Source organism: Carcharhinus amblyrhynchos, chromosome 13 (assembly GCF_965287045.1).
Source record: "Carcharhinus amblyrhynchos chromosome 13, sCarAmb.v2.hapA, whole genome shotgun sequence".
In the NCBI taxonomy this organism is placed as follows: Eukaryota; Metazoa; Chordata; class Chondrichthyes; order Carcharhiniformes; family Carcharhinidae; genus Carcharhinus; species Carcharhinus amblyrhynchos.
In genome coordinates, this window is record NC_137336.1 from 25116644 (window position 1) to 25133820 (window position 17177).

The window sequence follows — 17177 nt, forward strand, 5'->3', positions numbered from 1 at the left end:
AAGGTGGCGAGGTCAGATTAGACGTGACAACTGGAGAAACAGATAAAATGAATTGGAGACCCTCCAGAAAGCAGACATTAGGAAATGTAGTGAAGATAACTGTGGGTTAATAGTCAATAGTAAACAGAGAAAAGAATGGAAAGTGGAAACCAAGGGAACAAAGTTTTCCAGTTCTTGGCAAGAGCAGGAAGCAGCACTGATACAGTCTTCATTTACCCTTACAGTCTCTCTGTCCATTGAACAAATCACAGGCCTTCCCATCACTGATACAGTCTCTCCTGCTCTCTACCCCATCACTGATACAGTCTCTCCTGCTCTCTACCCCATCACTGATACAGTCTCTCCTGCTCTCTACCCCATCACTGATACCGTCTCTCCTGCTCTCTACCCCATCACTGATACAGTCTCTCCTGCTCTCTACCCCATCACTGATACAGTCTCTCCTGTTCACTACCCCATCACTGATACAGTCTCTCCTGCTCTCTACCTCATCACTGATACAGTCTCTCCTGCTCTCTACCCCATCACTGATACAGTCTCTCCTGCTCTCTACCCCATCACTGATACAGTCTCTCCTGCTCTCTACCCCATCACTGATACAGTCTCTCCTGCTCTCTACCCCATCACTGATACAGTCTCTCCTGCTCTCTACCCCATCACTGATACAGTCTCTCCTGCTCTCTACCCCATCACTGATACAGTCTCTCCTGCTCTCTACCCCATCACTGATACAGTCTCTCGTGCTCTCTACCTCATCACTGATACAGTCTCTCGTGCTCTCTACCTCATCACTGATACAGTCTCTCGTGCTCTCTACCTCATCACTGATACAGTCTCTCGTGCTCTCTACCCCATCACTGATACAGTCTCTCGTGCTCTCTACCCCATCACTGATACAGTCTCTCCTGCTCTCTACCCCATCACTGATACAGTCTCTCGTGCTCTCTACCTCATCACTGATACAGTCTCTCCTGCTCTCTACCCCATCACTGATACAGTCTCTCCTGCTCTCTACCCCATCACTGATACAGTCTCTCCTGCTCTCTACCCCATCACTGATACAGTCTCTCCTGCTCTCTACCCCATCACTGATACAGTCTCTCCTGCTCTCTACCCCATCACTGATACAGTCTCTCCTGCTCTCTACCCCATCACTGATACAGTCTCTCCTGCTCTCTACCCCATCACTGATACAGTCTCTCGTGCTCTCTACCTCATCACTGATACAGTCTCTCCTGCTCTCTACCCCATCACTGATACAGTCTCTCCTGCTCTCTACCCCATCACTGATACAGTCTCTCCTGCTCTCTACCCCATCACTGATACAGTCTCTCCTGCTCTCTACCCCATCACTGATACAGTCTCTCGTGCTCTCTACCTCATCACTGATACAGTCTCTCCTGCTCTCTACCCCATCACTGATACAGTCTCTCCTGCTCTCTACCCCATCACTGATACAGTCTCTCCTGCTCTCTACCCCATCACTGATACAGTCTCTCCTGCTCTCTACCCCATCACTGATACAGTCTCTCCTGCTCTCTACCCCATCACTGATACAGTCTCTCCTGCTCTCTACCCCATCACTGATACAGTCTCTCCTGCTCTCTACCCCATCACTGATACAGTCTCTCCTGCTCTCTACCCCATCACTGATACCATCTCTCATGCTCACTACCCCATCACTGATACAATCTCTCGTGCTCTCTACCCCATCACTGATACCATCTCTCATGCTCACTACCCCATCACTGATACAATCTCTCGTGCTCTCTACCCCATCACTGATACAGTCTCTCGTGCTCTCTACCCCATCACTGATACAGTCTCTCCTGCTCTCTACCCCATCACTGATACAGTCTCTCCTGTTGTCTACCCCATCACTGATACAGTCTCTCTTCTCTACCACATCACAGCCCTTATCTTCACTGATACAGTCTCTCCTGACTTTACCCCATTGCAGACCTTCCCATCACTGATGCAGTCTCTCCTGCTCTCTACCCCATCACTGATACATTTTTTCTTGCTCTCTATTCCATCAAAGGCCTTCCCATTTCTTTGTTCTGCTTCTTCTCCCTTTCCACTGTTTTCAAACTTTCACATTTCTTCCTCAGGAAGTTCATTGATGTGTGTAACTTCAACTCTGTGTCTCTCTCCACAGATATTGTCAGGCCTATTGATTATTTCTTACATTTTTTTGTTTCTGTTTTGGTTTTCCAACATCTGCGAGAATTTGTTCTGTGTAAATTTGTAAGAAATAGGTTAATTACCAACACCTCATAGAAAATTTAAAACACTGTCAATGTCTCAACTGGAAAGCATTCTGTCAGCAATGTGTTTCACAAGGGACATCAGAGGCTGAGTTTAAACAGCAGAGTATCTGCTAAATGATGTCCCATTTAGGAGGAGCTGTCTCAGTGCTAGGTGAAGATTAGATTAATATTTAATTATATTTAAACGTTTAATTATCTTGACGGATCTTTTGACTTAGGTTGCACCAGACTTTGAAATGACTCCAGGCTCTTTTTCCACTCCCTTCCAGAGGTAAATTCTTATAGTTTTAGGGAAGGAATTCACTGCCAGGTCCCCACACTGTTACCATTATGCGAGATTACAATGAAATCACCGCTTTCCTCGGAGAACGGGGACCCTACCAGAAAGCTATCTTCTTCCTTTTGAGTTCCAGGATCTTTTCCAATGGTTTTCCTTGTGGATATTCCAGAACATCGCTGTGTCAGTCCCAGGAATCTCAATCTGAATGAAGCATGGATCAATAGGACTATCCCTCTCGAGCTAGAAAGAGGCAAATTCCAGCACAGCAAATGTAGACGGTACCGGCTGGATGTGATCGTAAATCTTTCGCAAACTTTTCCCAATCCAGATTCCCTCAATATGTCTGGGCTAGAACAGGAACCCCATTTGGATGGTTGGGAGTACACTAAGGATCAGTACATCTCCACCATCGCCAGCGAGGTAAGTGGCTGAAGGAACGCAGCCATTGCACTGGCAGTAGGGACTCTGACATTAGATTGTTGTGAAGATAGTAATACATAATTTAACAGTTTAACTTGCCTCTCCTCACCAGAACCAATGATATAAGGCACTAAATGAAGGGGAATTGTTCAAGTCCAGTTCTCTGGTGAGGAACACTTAGTGAAAGTGAATAAGGCAAAATCAAAAACGACATTCAATGTGAGATCTTCATAGCCGCGGTTCTGTGCAAATCGCTTGGTGGTAAACACAATTCTGCATCCAGCCACTGACTTTCTGTCAAAGTCCTTTCCATGACGGACGGAGCATTTGAAAACTTCTCACAGATTCATGATCCCCAGCTGAGAATTGCTGATGAAGAACACACCTCTGAATTCCTGCTGGGAGAGGGCTACAGACCCCTAGTCAGAAAGATGTACAAGAACAAATCTCCTTCAAGTGCCATGTTTTACAATCTCCGCCATCAGGGTTTTCCGATTTTCTAGATCCTTGATAGTAACCAACATTCTGGTGCTTTTTTCTTAAACCTTACACCTGTTCTGCCCCTTAAACTGGAGGCGTATGTTCCCCTTTGACTCCCTCTTGCTCTGCTACTCTCCATTTTATCATTTGTTATAATCCTAAGAAAGGAGCATAGAAAGTAGGTGCAAGAGTAGGCAATTTAGCCCTTTGAGTCTACTTCAACATTCATTATGATCACAGCTGGTCATCTAATCCTCACCATACCCCCCAGAAACAGCTGCTGTCTTTAATTTATCATTCATTGTCTTTCTCATATTTTATAAATGCTTATCTGTCTATAGTTTGGGTTATGAAAGCTGGTATTTTACGAACTCACATGGGCGGTGCTCGTAAAACCTTGCCCAAGGCCAGCGGAGAATTCCGTTCTGCAAGCCGCGCCCACCTCAATTCTGAACAATTTTCCTACGGATTTACAAAAACAAATACTTAGGCAGTTGATGTGAGAAAAAAATAAGGCAACAACAGCAAAGTATAAAGAACAAAGAACAACACAGCATGGAAAAACAGGCCCTTTGGCCTAACGAGCCTGCACCGCCATTTTAACATTATGAGTGCCCTCCTCTACCTGTGACCTTTGTCTACACCTATTGGGGAAGATTGAGGGAAGACTAATTTAGGGACAATTTGTTACACCAATCAGCCTAAGAGCACGTTTTTGGGGTGTGGGAGGAAACCGGAGCACCCGGAGAAAACCCACGCAATCACAGGGAGAATGTGCAAACTCCTGCAGACACTGGCCCAAATCCATGTATCTGCACAGCAAACAGTGATAGTCACTGAGCTGTCATCTTGCCCGTCAGATGGTCCAGTTTAAGCGTAGACTAACGACGTGAAGCACTGGGCAACTCTCGAAGCAACATCCAAGAGCAGCCCTCGCACGACCCACCGCGTGTGTGGACAACAAGGCGGACCGAATCAAAGAAAAAGAAAAGACATCAATAAATATGCAAAACTTTGACAGACATTTACGGAATCCCCAGAAGCTCAGAGGTAAGACAAGTGAGCCATATCATATGTTGGAAGGTCCGTAGGAATCAACTGATTCCCAGCGACATCCCAAGGCTTTTGATCTTTATTTAGATCAGTCTCCTGTATCCCTCCATCTCTAGTCTGCTCATGTGCCTATCTAAGTAAGCCTTAAGCAACTCAAGCGTGCCTGCCTCCACCATCCTACTTGGCAGTGAATTCCAGGCCCCCACCACCCTCTGTGTGAAAAACCTCCCTCTAACATCCGAATTATACCTCGCCACCTCCCCCCCCCCTCACCCTAAACCCGTGGCCCCTCATAATTTTTGTTTCCAACTTAGGAACAAGCTTACCTCTATTCACTCTATCTATACCCTTCATAATTTTATACACCTCTATTTGATCTCCCCTCATTCTCCGCCTTTCTAAGGAGAACAGCCCCAATTTGCCCAATCTCTCCTCATAGCTCAGTCCTTCCATACCAGGCAGCATCCTGGTAAACCTCCTCTGCACTCTCTCCAGGGTCTCCATGTCCTTCCAGTAGTAAGGCGACTAGAACTGGACGCAGTACTCCAAATGCGGGCGAACCAACCTTATTGTATCAATTACCTTAATATTAACTGGGATGAAGTCAGTATAAATGATATTAGAGGGAATGGAATCCTAAAATGAATTCAAGGGGACTTCTTCTTAGCTAGAGCCTAATGAGAAAAGATTTGTTTCTGGAGTTACTGTGAGGGAATAAAGCTTGTTAGCCTGAGCTATCTTAGGGCCATTTCAACTCCGCTGGGTGGAGTTGAAACTGGGAGTGTTTCAGATCCGCCTCTTAGACCCGTTCTCAGGCGACCCCATATGCACTTTGCCTGAAAAAATATCAGCAATTCCGAATCATGCTGCAGATGCCTATCTTAACACACCCGAAACCCCGCAGCTCCAATTGGAGCCTCCAACTGCTTAAGCACAGAGAAAGATGATAGAATGCCACTCCCCTGTCATGTCCCTCCTGGGCCAGATATTGCCTCCCCCTGGCTCACATAGACATTGCCCCACCCTACAACATTACTGAACAAAGAACAAAGAACAAAATCAGCCTGGGAAACAGGCCCTTTGGCCCAACGAGCCCACGCCGCCATCTCAACACCACCTCTCTACCCATGACCCCTATCTAATGTTTTATGGCCATCCAGATTGAGGGAAAACTGATTTAGGGACAATTTATTCCTGCCAATCAGCCTAACAGCACATCTTTGGGGTGTGGGAGGAAACCGGAGCACCCGGAGAAAACCCACGCAAGCACGGGGAGAATGCGCAAACTCCCACAGACACTGGCCCAAATCCATGTGTCTGCACAGCAATCAGCGATAGTCACTGAGCTGTCGTCTTGCCCAGTATCTTGTCCAGTTTAGGCACACACTAACGACATGAAGCACTAGGCCAATCTCGAACAACCAAGAGCCCCCTTGTTCCCCCACCCCCTGCCATCCAAACTGACCACGGGGCCCTCCACCCTTTCCCCTCACTGATCTCAGGCATTGGCCAGTGGTTCTGACATCCAACATTATGATGTGCTTTGAAAGGCTAGTCATGGCACGAATCAATTCCTGCCTCCCGGACTATCTGGATCCACTAGAGTTTGCCTTTCACTGCTTCAGCAGACGCCATTCCCCTGGCCCTGCACTCAGCCCTGGAACACCTAGATAACAAAGACTCCTATTTATTGACTACAGCTCAGCCTTCAACACTATTATTCCCAACTCATTTCCAAACTCCATGGCGTAGACCTTGGCTCCTCCCTCTGCAACTGGATTCTGAACTTCCTAACTCATAGATCACAATCAGTAAGGATAGGCAACAGCACCTCCTCCACGATCATCCTCAACATCGGTGCCCCTCAAGGCTATGTTCTCAGCTCCTTACTATACTCCTTATACATCTATGTCTGTGTGGTCAAGTCGCCCTCCAACTCGATTTTCAACTTTGCTGACAACACCACCGTAGTGGGTCGGATCTCAAACAATAATGAGACAGAGTACAAGAATGAGATAGAGAATCTGGTGAACTGGTATGGCAACAATGTCTCTCCCTCAATGTCAACAAAACAAAGGAGATAGTGATCGACTTCAGGAAGCATGAAGGAGACCATGCCCCTGTCTATGTCAATGGAGACAAAGTAGAAAGGGTCAAGAGCTTCAAGTTTTTAGATGTCCAGATCACCAGCAACCTGTCCTGGTCCGTTCACGCCGATACTATAGCTAACTTTCTCTACTTTCTCAGAAGACTAAGGAAATTTGACATGTCAGCTAAGACTGTCACCAATTTTTATAGATGCACCATAGAAAGCATTCTTGCTGGTTGCATCACAGTTTGGTATGGCTCCTGCTCTGCCCAAGACCGCAAGCAATTCCAGAAGGTCGTGAACATAGCCCAATCCATCATGCAAACCAGCCTCCCATCCATTGACTCTGTCTACATTTCCCGCTGCCTCAATAAAGCAGCCAGCATAATTAAGGACCCCACGCACCTCGGACATTTTCTCTTCCACCTTCTTCTGTCGGGAAAAAGATACAAAAGCCTGAGGTCACTACCAACTGACTCAAGAACTGTTTCTTCCCTGCTGCTGTCAGACTTTTGAATGGACTTACCTTGCATTAAGTTGATCTTTCTCTACACTAGAGCTGTGGCTGTGACACTACACTCTGCTTTCTCTCGTTTCCTTCTCTATGAACATGTTTTGTCTGTATAACGTGCAAGAAACAATATTTTATGTTAATACACGTGACAATAATAAATCAAATCAAACCAGAGTGGAAGCAGCTTCCCTCCCCCTCCCCTTCTTCCCCACTGATCTCAAACAGAGAGCCGTTGGACACTCAGCACCTATCTCCTCACTAACTGGAGCATCCAAATTGTACTTTTATGGAGCATGTCTGTTTCCCGCTGATCCTGGATGGGCAAATGTGGTGGTAATGGGGGGAAGTGCTGGTAAAGTTGGACATGCAGCCCGTTAAGTCAATTTAAATGCAAGCAAATGCACTAAAATGGCCATCGTGCCCATTTCGGGTTTGGTCTCAATTGCAGCCATTTTCAGCCTTGGTAAAGGGGGAACTGGTGCAAAGGCAGCACGGATCGTGCTACTCGCGTCATGCTTGACTTTACCAAGTTTCCGAGCCCAAAAATGGGTGCAACGCGATGGTAAAATCGGGCCCTTGATGTTGGTGATCGTAATTCAGTTAGTGTAATTGTGGAAAAGAACAAAGATAAACCAAGGGTGTGCATTATAAATGGAGGTATGTTCCAATTTTACAAAGCTAAGATATAGTTTGGCAAAAGTAGACTGGAAACAGCTACTTGAAGAGAAATTATGAGAGGGCAGACAGAACTTTGGTTGAGTATCCAACCTGAGAACTGTGTGTTTGACGGCTCAACATTCCCCAGGCTCTCCACTGGAGTAGAAGCCTAGATAGTTGTGCAGGGCTAGGATTTGAACCTGTTGACTCAGAGGCCAGAGAACATGAAGCCACACACAGTCCTGCATGGTTAAACATTGCAGAAGAAGAAATAAGATTGATATCAACTGAGAACAATCTGAATCAGGAGTTAAAATTCAAAACACTAATTCTTAGAGAGGCAAACTCACTGAATTTAAAAATAAATAGATCTAGCCTGATGCCATGGAGGATAAAGAATTGCTCATGGGTGAGGCCTTGCTTATGTCAATAATAAGTTTGTAATCTCCATGTGGTCATAATTAGGTTAAAATTAATTGGGTTAGACAAAATAATATGGGCTGTGATTCTTCCGAATTGGGACAAGGTGCTCACCCCAGTAGGAACCCTGGAAGGTTTCCCATAGCTATTAACAGTCTCTATCAGTAAGAAGTCTCACAACACCAGGTTAAAGTCCAACAGGTTTATTTGGAATCACAAGCTTTCGGGGTGCTGCTCCTTCATCAGGTGAGTGTCTATCAGGTGAGATTCTCCCACCCGACAGATGCTAATTTATTCATAGCGGACAAACTGCCAGCCGACTCCGCTGTGCTGAACTGAGAATATTTTTAAATTGGCAGTCTGTGGTTTCACTCCCTCCTCAAAGTGAATGAATGTTTCTTTTTTAATTGGAATCACTGTTGTAATTTAGATGAATGTGACAGCAACATCCTACAAATTACATCCTACAAACAAGCAACTTGTGTGCTTCAGTCAAACCAGTTGAGCAACAAACGTCGCCATAAGTAATTCTTTCTTTTGAAATAGTATCATGGAATATTTTATATCTGGAGGGCAGAGAGGATTGCAGTTTAACATCTCATGTAAGACACTGCATCCCCTCAATGCTGAACTGAAGTGACAGCCTAGATTATGTACTGAAGTGTGTCACGTTGGATTTGAACCCACAGCCTTCTAGCTTAGAGGTGTAAATGCTGCCATTGATTTGACACTTGGTGAGCCAAAAGGACTTATCTCAAATCTGATCCCACCATTGTAAAACCAGTACAGTAAAATGATTTGCCTGTAATTTTGCCCAAACTAGGCACAATTTATTTTTCATTTGTTTTTCAGCAGGACTTGGTGTGTAACGATGACTGGAAAGGGACATTTTCCATGTCAACATTCTTCATGGAAGTGCTGGTTGGTGCTTTTATTTCCAACAATTATCTGACAGGTAAGTTCTTCATTTATTCAATCCTGGCAGAAGGAATCTTCATCCTAATTTCCACAGATAAGACCAGTCTCTTGGTGGATGGGGAGGTGTTGCTAAACTTGGGTCAAGTACACAGACGTCATTGGTCATAGAGGTTTACAGCATAGAAACAGGCCCTTTGGCCCAACATGTCCATGCTATCCAGTTTTTACCACTAAACTAGTCCCAGTTGCCCACATTTAACCCATATCTCTCTATACCCATCTTACCCATGTAACTGTCTAAATGTTTTTTAAAAGACAAAATTGTACGCACTTCTATTACTGCTTCTGGCAGTTCGTTCCAGACACTCACCAGTCTTTGTGAGAAAATGCCCTCTGGACTCTTTTGTATCTCTCCCCTCTCACCTTAAATATATGCCCTCTAGTTTTAGACTCCCCCACCTTCAGTAACAGATGTTGACCTTATCTATGCCCCTCATTATTCCTGTAAGGTCACCCCTAAGCTTCCTATGCTCCAGGGAAAAAGGTCCTAGTCTATCCAGTCTGACCTTATAATTCATCAAGTCCTGGTAGCATCCAAATAAATTTTTACTGCACTCTTTCTAGTTTAATAATATCCTTTCTATAATAGGATGGCCACAATTGTGCATAGTACAAATGTCTAACCATTTGTGCTATATTCCCAAAGTCTGGATTTGTGGATGTGTGTGAAGTGCTTGCTGCAGGCTGGTGGGATCTTCATAAATATTCCAAAGTCTGGATATGGTAAAGTCACTCAAAACACTGTGTTCAAAACACCATGCCAGCTGCCGGTGTGATGAAAGGTCCCAGATCTACTAACTCTGTTTCTCTCTGCACAGGTACTGTCAGGTCTGATGCTGCCAGGCCTGTTCATTATTTCCAGAATTTTCAGCTTTTATCTTCAACGTACAGCATTGTTTGTATTTTGTTTTTGGTATCAGGGACACGAAATGGGAATAATGAATGATCTTGCAGTTAGGGATCCTCGTGGAAGAAGCGATCACAGTATGGTTGAATTTAAAATACGGATGGAGTGTGAGAAGTTAAAATCCAATACCAGTCTCTTGTGCTTAAACAAAAGAGACTATAAAGGGATGAGGGAGGAGTTGGCTAAGGGAGACTGGGAGCAAAAACTTTATGGTGGGACAATTGAGGAAAGTGGAGGACCTTCAAAGGGATCTTTCACAGTGCTCAGCAAAAGCGTATACCAGTGATAAGGAAAGACTGTAGAAAAAGAGGTAATCCGTCATGGATAGCTAAGGAAATAAAGGATGGTATCAAATTGAGAAAAAATGCATACAAAATGGCAAAAATTATTGGGAACCTAAAGGATTGGGAAATCTTTAAAGATTAGCAGAAAGCCATGAAAAAAGCTATAAAGAAAGATTAGATGGGTTCTGAGAGTAAACTAGCTCAGAATATAAAAACAGATAGCAAAAGTTTCTATGAATATATAGAGCGAAAAAGAATGGTGAAAGTAAACATTGGTTCTTCAGAGGACGAGAAAGGGCATGTTAAAACTGGAAATGAGAAAATGGCTGAGGTATTGAACAGGCATTTTGTGTCGGTCTTCACAGTGGAAGCCACAAATAACATGGCAAAAACTGATGACAGGAAGACTATGGCAGGTGAGAACCTAGAAATTGTTATCACGAAAGTGGTAGTGTTGGGCAAGTTAATAGAGCTAAAGATAGACAAGTCTCCTGGCCCTGATGGAATGCATCCCAGGGTACAAAAAGCGATGGCAGGAGAAATAGTAAATGCATTAGTGGTAACTTTCTAAAATTCGCTGGACTCTGGGGTGGTTCCCACAGGTTGGAAAACAGCAAACGTGATACCACTGTTTAAAAAGGGAGGTAGACAAAAGTCAGGTAACCTTAGGCTGTTTCGCTTAACTTCTGTAGCAGGGAAAATGTTTGAATCTGTCATCAAGGAAGAAATTGCGAGACATCTGGATATAAATTGTCCCATTGGTAGGACACAGCATGGGTTCATGAAGGGCAGGTCATGTTTGACTAATTTAGTGGAATTCTTTGAGAACATTACATGCACAGCTGACAGTGGGGAACCTGTGGATGTGGTATGTCTGGATTTCCAGGAGACGTTTGACAAGATGCCGCACCAAAGACTGCTACAAAGTGGTACAAAGACAAAGTGGTTTCAATGGAGATTTCTAAATTTTTTATCGATCAGGACAAGCGGACTAGTATGCTTGGAAAAAGTGAAGAATTGTGAGTGTGTCCTCGGACCAACTGCGGGGCATGCTTCATCTGATGTAGTAATGGGAAATGAGCAAGATTTAGCTAACAACCTGAAGCTGTCTAACAGTTTATCTTTTTCAAAAATTAATTTAAGGCATGTGGACATCATTGGCTCAGTCAACATATATTGCCCATCCCAGTTGCCCTTGAGGAAGTACATCCATGGTGCATGGCTGCCACTGTCCCCTGGTGGTTGAGGGATTGGATGTTTGTGGAAAGGGTGACAATCTAGTGGGCTGCTTTGTCTATGATACTGTTGAGCTTCTTGAGTATTGGAGCTACATACACCCAGGCAAGTGGAGAGTCTTCCATCACACTCCTGACTTGTACTTTGTAGAGAGTGGACAGGCCAAATCTTATCAGCGTTCACACCAGGGGGATTTTCCCATCCCACTGCAGTGAATGGAGATTTGACTGGCCCCAAAATTCTCCAACCTTGCTGCAGTAAGAGCCTAGCATGAACAGCTGGTGACATTGCACCCAAAGTTACCAGTGCAATAGTTAAAAATAAAGGAAAAGACTCTTGTGATTTACCACACAACATGCTGCGTGTTTGGTGGTGGCAGGAGGTGGCCCACTGGTGGAGGGTTCGGATTAGGGTCCGGCTTCTGGCAATAGTGTTTGCCTTTGAATTGACCCCATGCTGCCCTGAAACTTGTGGTGAGGGTGCACTGTTGACAGGATCAGGAGATCCTGCAGATGCGAATGACCAGCAAGTTCCGGCCAACACTTGTAAACGTAAATCTAGATTACTCAATATTTGATGTTGGCTTGATGTGCTTTGAAGTCGAAGTGCTGCATTTTTTAGAAATGAAGGTCTTGAGGATGTAGAGTTATCATTGCAACTTCCCTCTCAATTTGCGGGAAGCTGCTTTAAGTGGTGAACATCATAGAAACAATCAGGGTTTACAATACTTGCACCTGTTTTGCAAATGTGATACATTTTAGCTGCCTAATTAGCAGACAGTAGCTGTTTTTGTGTGTCTTTTTCTGTCTCTCCCCGTCGGTTGAAGCCTTATCAAGATGGTTCTGGATAGATCCAGGGTGATCTGTCCTGAGGCAGATTGTTGCCCTTTCCAATGCTTTTTGCAGGTAAACTGAGATGAATGCTGTCATCCTAAGACCTGTGCAAAGTCATCTTACAAATTTCAAATGGCCCTCCCCCATCTGTGGTTTTTGCCCTGGGCAAGGTACAAATTGCATTCTTATAATGATGCATCAACAAAACTTTGTTATCTCCTCAGTAAGAACACAGTGAACCATAATTAAATGAAGGACTGTCTTTTATCCTCTTGGAAAAGATGATCTTGTATAAAATACACAATTCTGTCTGGCATGAAGTCAATTTTAACCAATCTTTAAACTCAGTCCAAAGTTTTTTTTGAATGTACCCTTTAAAACAATTTTATTAAACATTATAATATCAAAACTGTTCATCGTAACAGCTATAAGAAATATAATTCCATGGTGAATGTGATGTGTGATCAATTGTTTCATGGGGCCACACAGTGGCATAGTGGGGTGGCTCGGTGGCATAGTGGTGAGCACTGCTACCTCACAGCAGCAGGATCCAGGTTCGATTCCTGACTTGGGTCATTGTCTGTGTTCTCCCATGGGTGTCTGCATGGGTTTCCTCCAGGTGCTCTGGCTTCTGCCCATATTCTGACGTACTGGTTAGGTGCATTGACCTGAATGGGAGCTGGAATGTGGCAACTAGGGGAATTTCACTGTAACTTTGTTGCAGTGCTAATGTCAGCCTTACTTGTGACTAATAAATAATCTTTATTTCTCTAATTTGAAAGCATAAGTTGCCAGCAAAACATTAACCAAGAGTGTTTTTATTTAAAACAGAATCTTAACACATCATCTTTTTAAGATAAAGGCAAAACACTGCAGATGCTAGAATCTGGAAGAAAAACAGAAAATGCTGGGAAAACTTAGCACAGCGTCTGTGGAAGGAGGATAGAGCCAATGACCTTTGTCAGAACTCCAAGTTTCAGATGTTAACTGGAAGTTTAAATTTCTCTTTAAAACTAAACTATTTATGTTGAGCTGTTTGTGATTTCATGTCAGTCTTGAGAGGTGTAGTTTGCAGTGACAAAGTTTATGTCTTTGTTTGTCTCTCAGCATTTGACAAGGGTCCTCTTGACCTTCTGGAAAGATCTTCTGGTATAACCTGTGTGTCATGGTGTTAATTTTGTTTTTCAAATTTATGGCTGTGGGTTTATCTCTTGCCCTTTTCCTGATTTGAATGGTTGTGAGAATTTATTTCCCTGATAACAATCACATCCAGCCATTTCATGTAGGTGTATGATTCCTATATCTATCTTGTCCTCAAACATATCATCATCTTCCGGTTCATGAATATTTTTACTTCTTCTCTTTCACATTCACCCTGTTTCTCCGCTCCTTGAAATTCCTTCACCATCTGCTTTCTTTTTCCTGCACATCTTTTCCCATTGATTGGGCTTTCCACAATTTCTACAGTTTGATTTGGACCCAAAACATTTCTTGTTGTTTCTGAACACATGTGGTCATCCACTACTTTTTCACCTCTTTCTTACTATCTGGTGTGCGTCCTTTTGTTTCTGTTTTACTGCACCAACCCTACTACTTTATCCTTGAGAGAATTGAATTATTTACACTTTATCCTTGAGGGTACTGAATTCCAGACATTTAGGTAGTCTTTATCTGCCTACTAGTGGCTTCATGTAATATGTCAATAGCCTGCCCTTTCTGGTTGGGGACTTTTTATATCTGGATGCGCAAAGCCCCAGACGAGCTAATTGATCAGTCTTTCACCAGATTATACTTGCTGGAAATTATACTTTCTGGCTATGTCTGCCAATCTTGTTGAAAATGTTGACAAGTTCACCTGGTTCCTGCCAGGAACTTCTCAAATATCTGTTATATCACTGGCCTTCTAATTCAACATGGACTGGAGCTGCACATTCATTTTGGTGGAAGACACCATCACATTTTCACGGGATCTACTTACTTAACTTTCTCTCTCTGGTTCTAATTCAGGTAGACATTTCAATATCAAATTCAGTATTTGCATACTTCACAATGTTCGACTCAACACCAGGTGTCACCATGTTATATTTTCTAGTTCTCAGAAGTCAAACACAATAATATTTTCCAGCACGGACATTAGGGCCAGAACGTTCCACTATTCATGCAAGCAGTATCTTCCAGTCCCACCCCTCCCATATGTTTCATGATGGCAAGGAATAAGGCAAGGAGTACATTCAATGGGAAACTCAATTAACAATGGCAGGACCAGATGATAAGGCCAATGGTGGATTACTTTCGCGATGGGTTACAGCTTATTTGATTTGATTCATTATTGTCACGTGTGTTAGTATACAGTGAAAAAGAATTGTTTCTTGCATGCCATACAGAGAAAGCATACCATTCATAGAGTAAATCGGGGAGACGGAAAGGAGAGGGTACAAAATATAGTGTTACAGTTGTAGCTAGGGCATTAAAAAAAATCAGCTTAATATAAGGTAGGTCTATTCAAAAGTCTGATGGCAGCAGGAAAGAAGTTGTTCTTAAGTAGGTTGGGGTACATGATCTCAGACTTTTGTATCTTTTTCCCGATGTAAAAAGGGGGAAAAGAGTATGTCCAGGGTATGTGAGGTTCTTGATTATGCTGGCTGCTTTTCCAAGCAATGTAGATGGAGTCAGTAGATTGGAGGCTGGTTTGCATGAGGGTCTGGGCTACGTTCACAACTATTTACAGTTTCTTGCAACCTTGGTCAGAGCAGAAGCCACACCAAGCTGTGATATATATCCAAAAAGGATGCTTTCTATGGTGCATCTGTAAAAATTGGCGAGAGTCATAGTGGACTTGCTGAACTATATTTTCTTACATCTCTATTGTGAGATGGAATGATGCATTGTATGCTTGGCACAGTTACTGATGTGGCATTCTGGATAGTCATTTATACATGTGCCTGAAAAGATATATTTAAATGAGTTTCCCAAAATATTACAACATAACATTAATTGCACCTCTCCTTTTCCACCCATTTCCAGATAAAGGCCGTGATAAGATCTGAAGCCAATATGTGCTGTTGTGAAATGAACTGGAGAAGAAGCTATCTCACCTGATTGATGACTCCATTACATTACTTATACTTAAGTGGAGACAGATTGTGTTGCTATTAGGTGGGGAAAAATTATCCTGGCTTTTATGTGTACATTATACCTGGATAAGCTTGTACATTGGTATTAGTACAATTCAGGCAATTGAAAGATCACTAATGGACTTTCCATGAAATGAGAACCCTATCAGGCTAATCAGAGGCTACCAGCTCTTTCGCTCAGCAGCAGCACCAGGAGGCAGTGGTGGTGCTGGAATAATGCACACTGGAGGTCTAGGATGGCAGGTTGCAATCCTACACCCAAACCAGAGATAAGTGATGGAGGATGGGGATTCACAATGGGAGTAGTGGAAGAGATGGGTGCAGGGAGCAAGCAGCAAAAGGGGAGAGTGCACGGAGATGCATCCTGTGGGGGGCCCCTTCCTGATTTCACCCCCCCTCCCCACCCAACTGATCAGGCATTGATCCTGCCCGATATGAATATCATTCCTACCTCCAAATTCACCACAGGGAAGAACATAAAATAGTGCCAAAGATCTCTTTCAGGGTCAGAGATGTGGGAACTCCTGATATCAACGCCAGACTTGTTTCTTCCTAGAATGGGGAGAGCTAGTCTCTAACAGAGGATGCACAAGTAGCACAGTGGTTAGCACTGCTGCCTCACCGTACCAGAGACCCGGGTTCGATTCCTGGCTTGGGTCACTGTCTGTGTGGAATTTGCACGTTCTCCCCATGTGTGGTCTGGTTTCCCCCCGACAGTCCAAAGATGGGCAGGTTAGGTGAATTGGCCATGCTAAATTGCTACTTAGTGTCAGGAGAATGAGTTAGAGTAAATGCATGGGGTTATGGGGATAAGGCCTGTGTGGGATTGTGGCCGGTGCAGATTCAATGGGCCGAATGGCCCCTTTCTGCACTGTAGGATTCTACAAACCATGTCTCAGTCCCAGAGGTAAGACTGCAACCTTGTATCTAGACCACAATGTAATAGGTTCCAAGGCACCCTTATCAAAATTCTAGTAGGTGAGAACAAAATTTTCAATCCAATGTGACTTTATTTAAATCACATTCACATGGAGGGGTCTGAATTTACTACTTTGATGGCTATGTAGCACAGGGAATATAGTTATACCATCTACATCTGTATATTTGCACATAAGTGCATGATTTAACATATGAATAAACATATGTTCTTTGTTCTTTGTATATGCATATGTCTGTGTATGTTAGTAAGTATGTAGTAGTGTAGAATGTCACTAAAATGAGTTTTAATGTTTTTCAACCTTTTCTAATAGCATTGTCATATTCTGCTGTACTGGAAAATAAGCTTGTGGGGGCGTGGCTGGTTTAGCTGGGTGACAGACTAAAAAATTGTACAGGTCAAACAACAATGAGAAGATCTGATATGGGTATGGGTAATTTTCTCATCCCACCCGCCATGGGAATCGCAACAGGCTGGGGGTGGTGGTAGTGGTGGTTAGGTGGGGGGGAGCAGAGGGACTATGCAAAGATCTGTTGAGGTTGAGCAGGTTTTGGGGTGAGCCAGAAAGTCCCACCCAGTGATGAACAGAGGAAACCAAAAGCACTTGAATAAAAATTTGCAAAAGGCAGCAAAAGAAATGGTTCAAAGTTGGCTGTTATATTTCAAAGGAAGACTTAGACAAATT

General features: G+C 43.6%; 1 protein-coding gene across 1 annotated transcript in view; it reads left to right on the forward strand.

The window, feature by feature from the left end:
* Positions 1-15468, forward strand: part of LOC145351652 (organic cation/carnitine transporter 2-like) — a 68248-nt gene extending 52780 nt beyond the window's left edge. Inside the window, exons 9-12 of the mRNA XM_080201212.1 lie at positions 2879-2970; positions 9036-9138; positions 10718-10768; positions 15446-15468. Of these exons, the coding sequence (XP_080057338.1) occupies positions 2879-2970; positions 9036-9138; positions 10718-10768; positions 15446-15468 (269 nt within the window). The remainder of the gene's footprint in view (positions 1-2878; positions 2971-9035; positions 9139-10717; positions 10769-15445) is intronic.
* The last annotated feature ends 1709 nt before the right edge of the window (positions 15469-17177 follow it).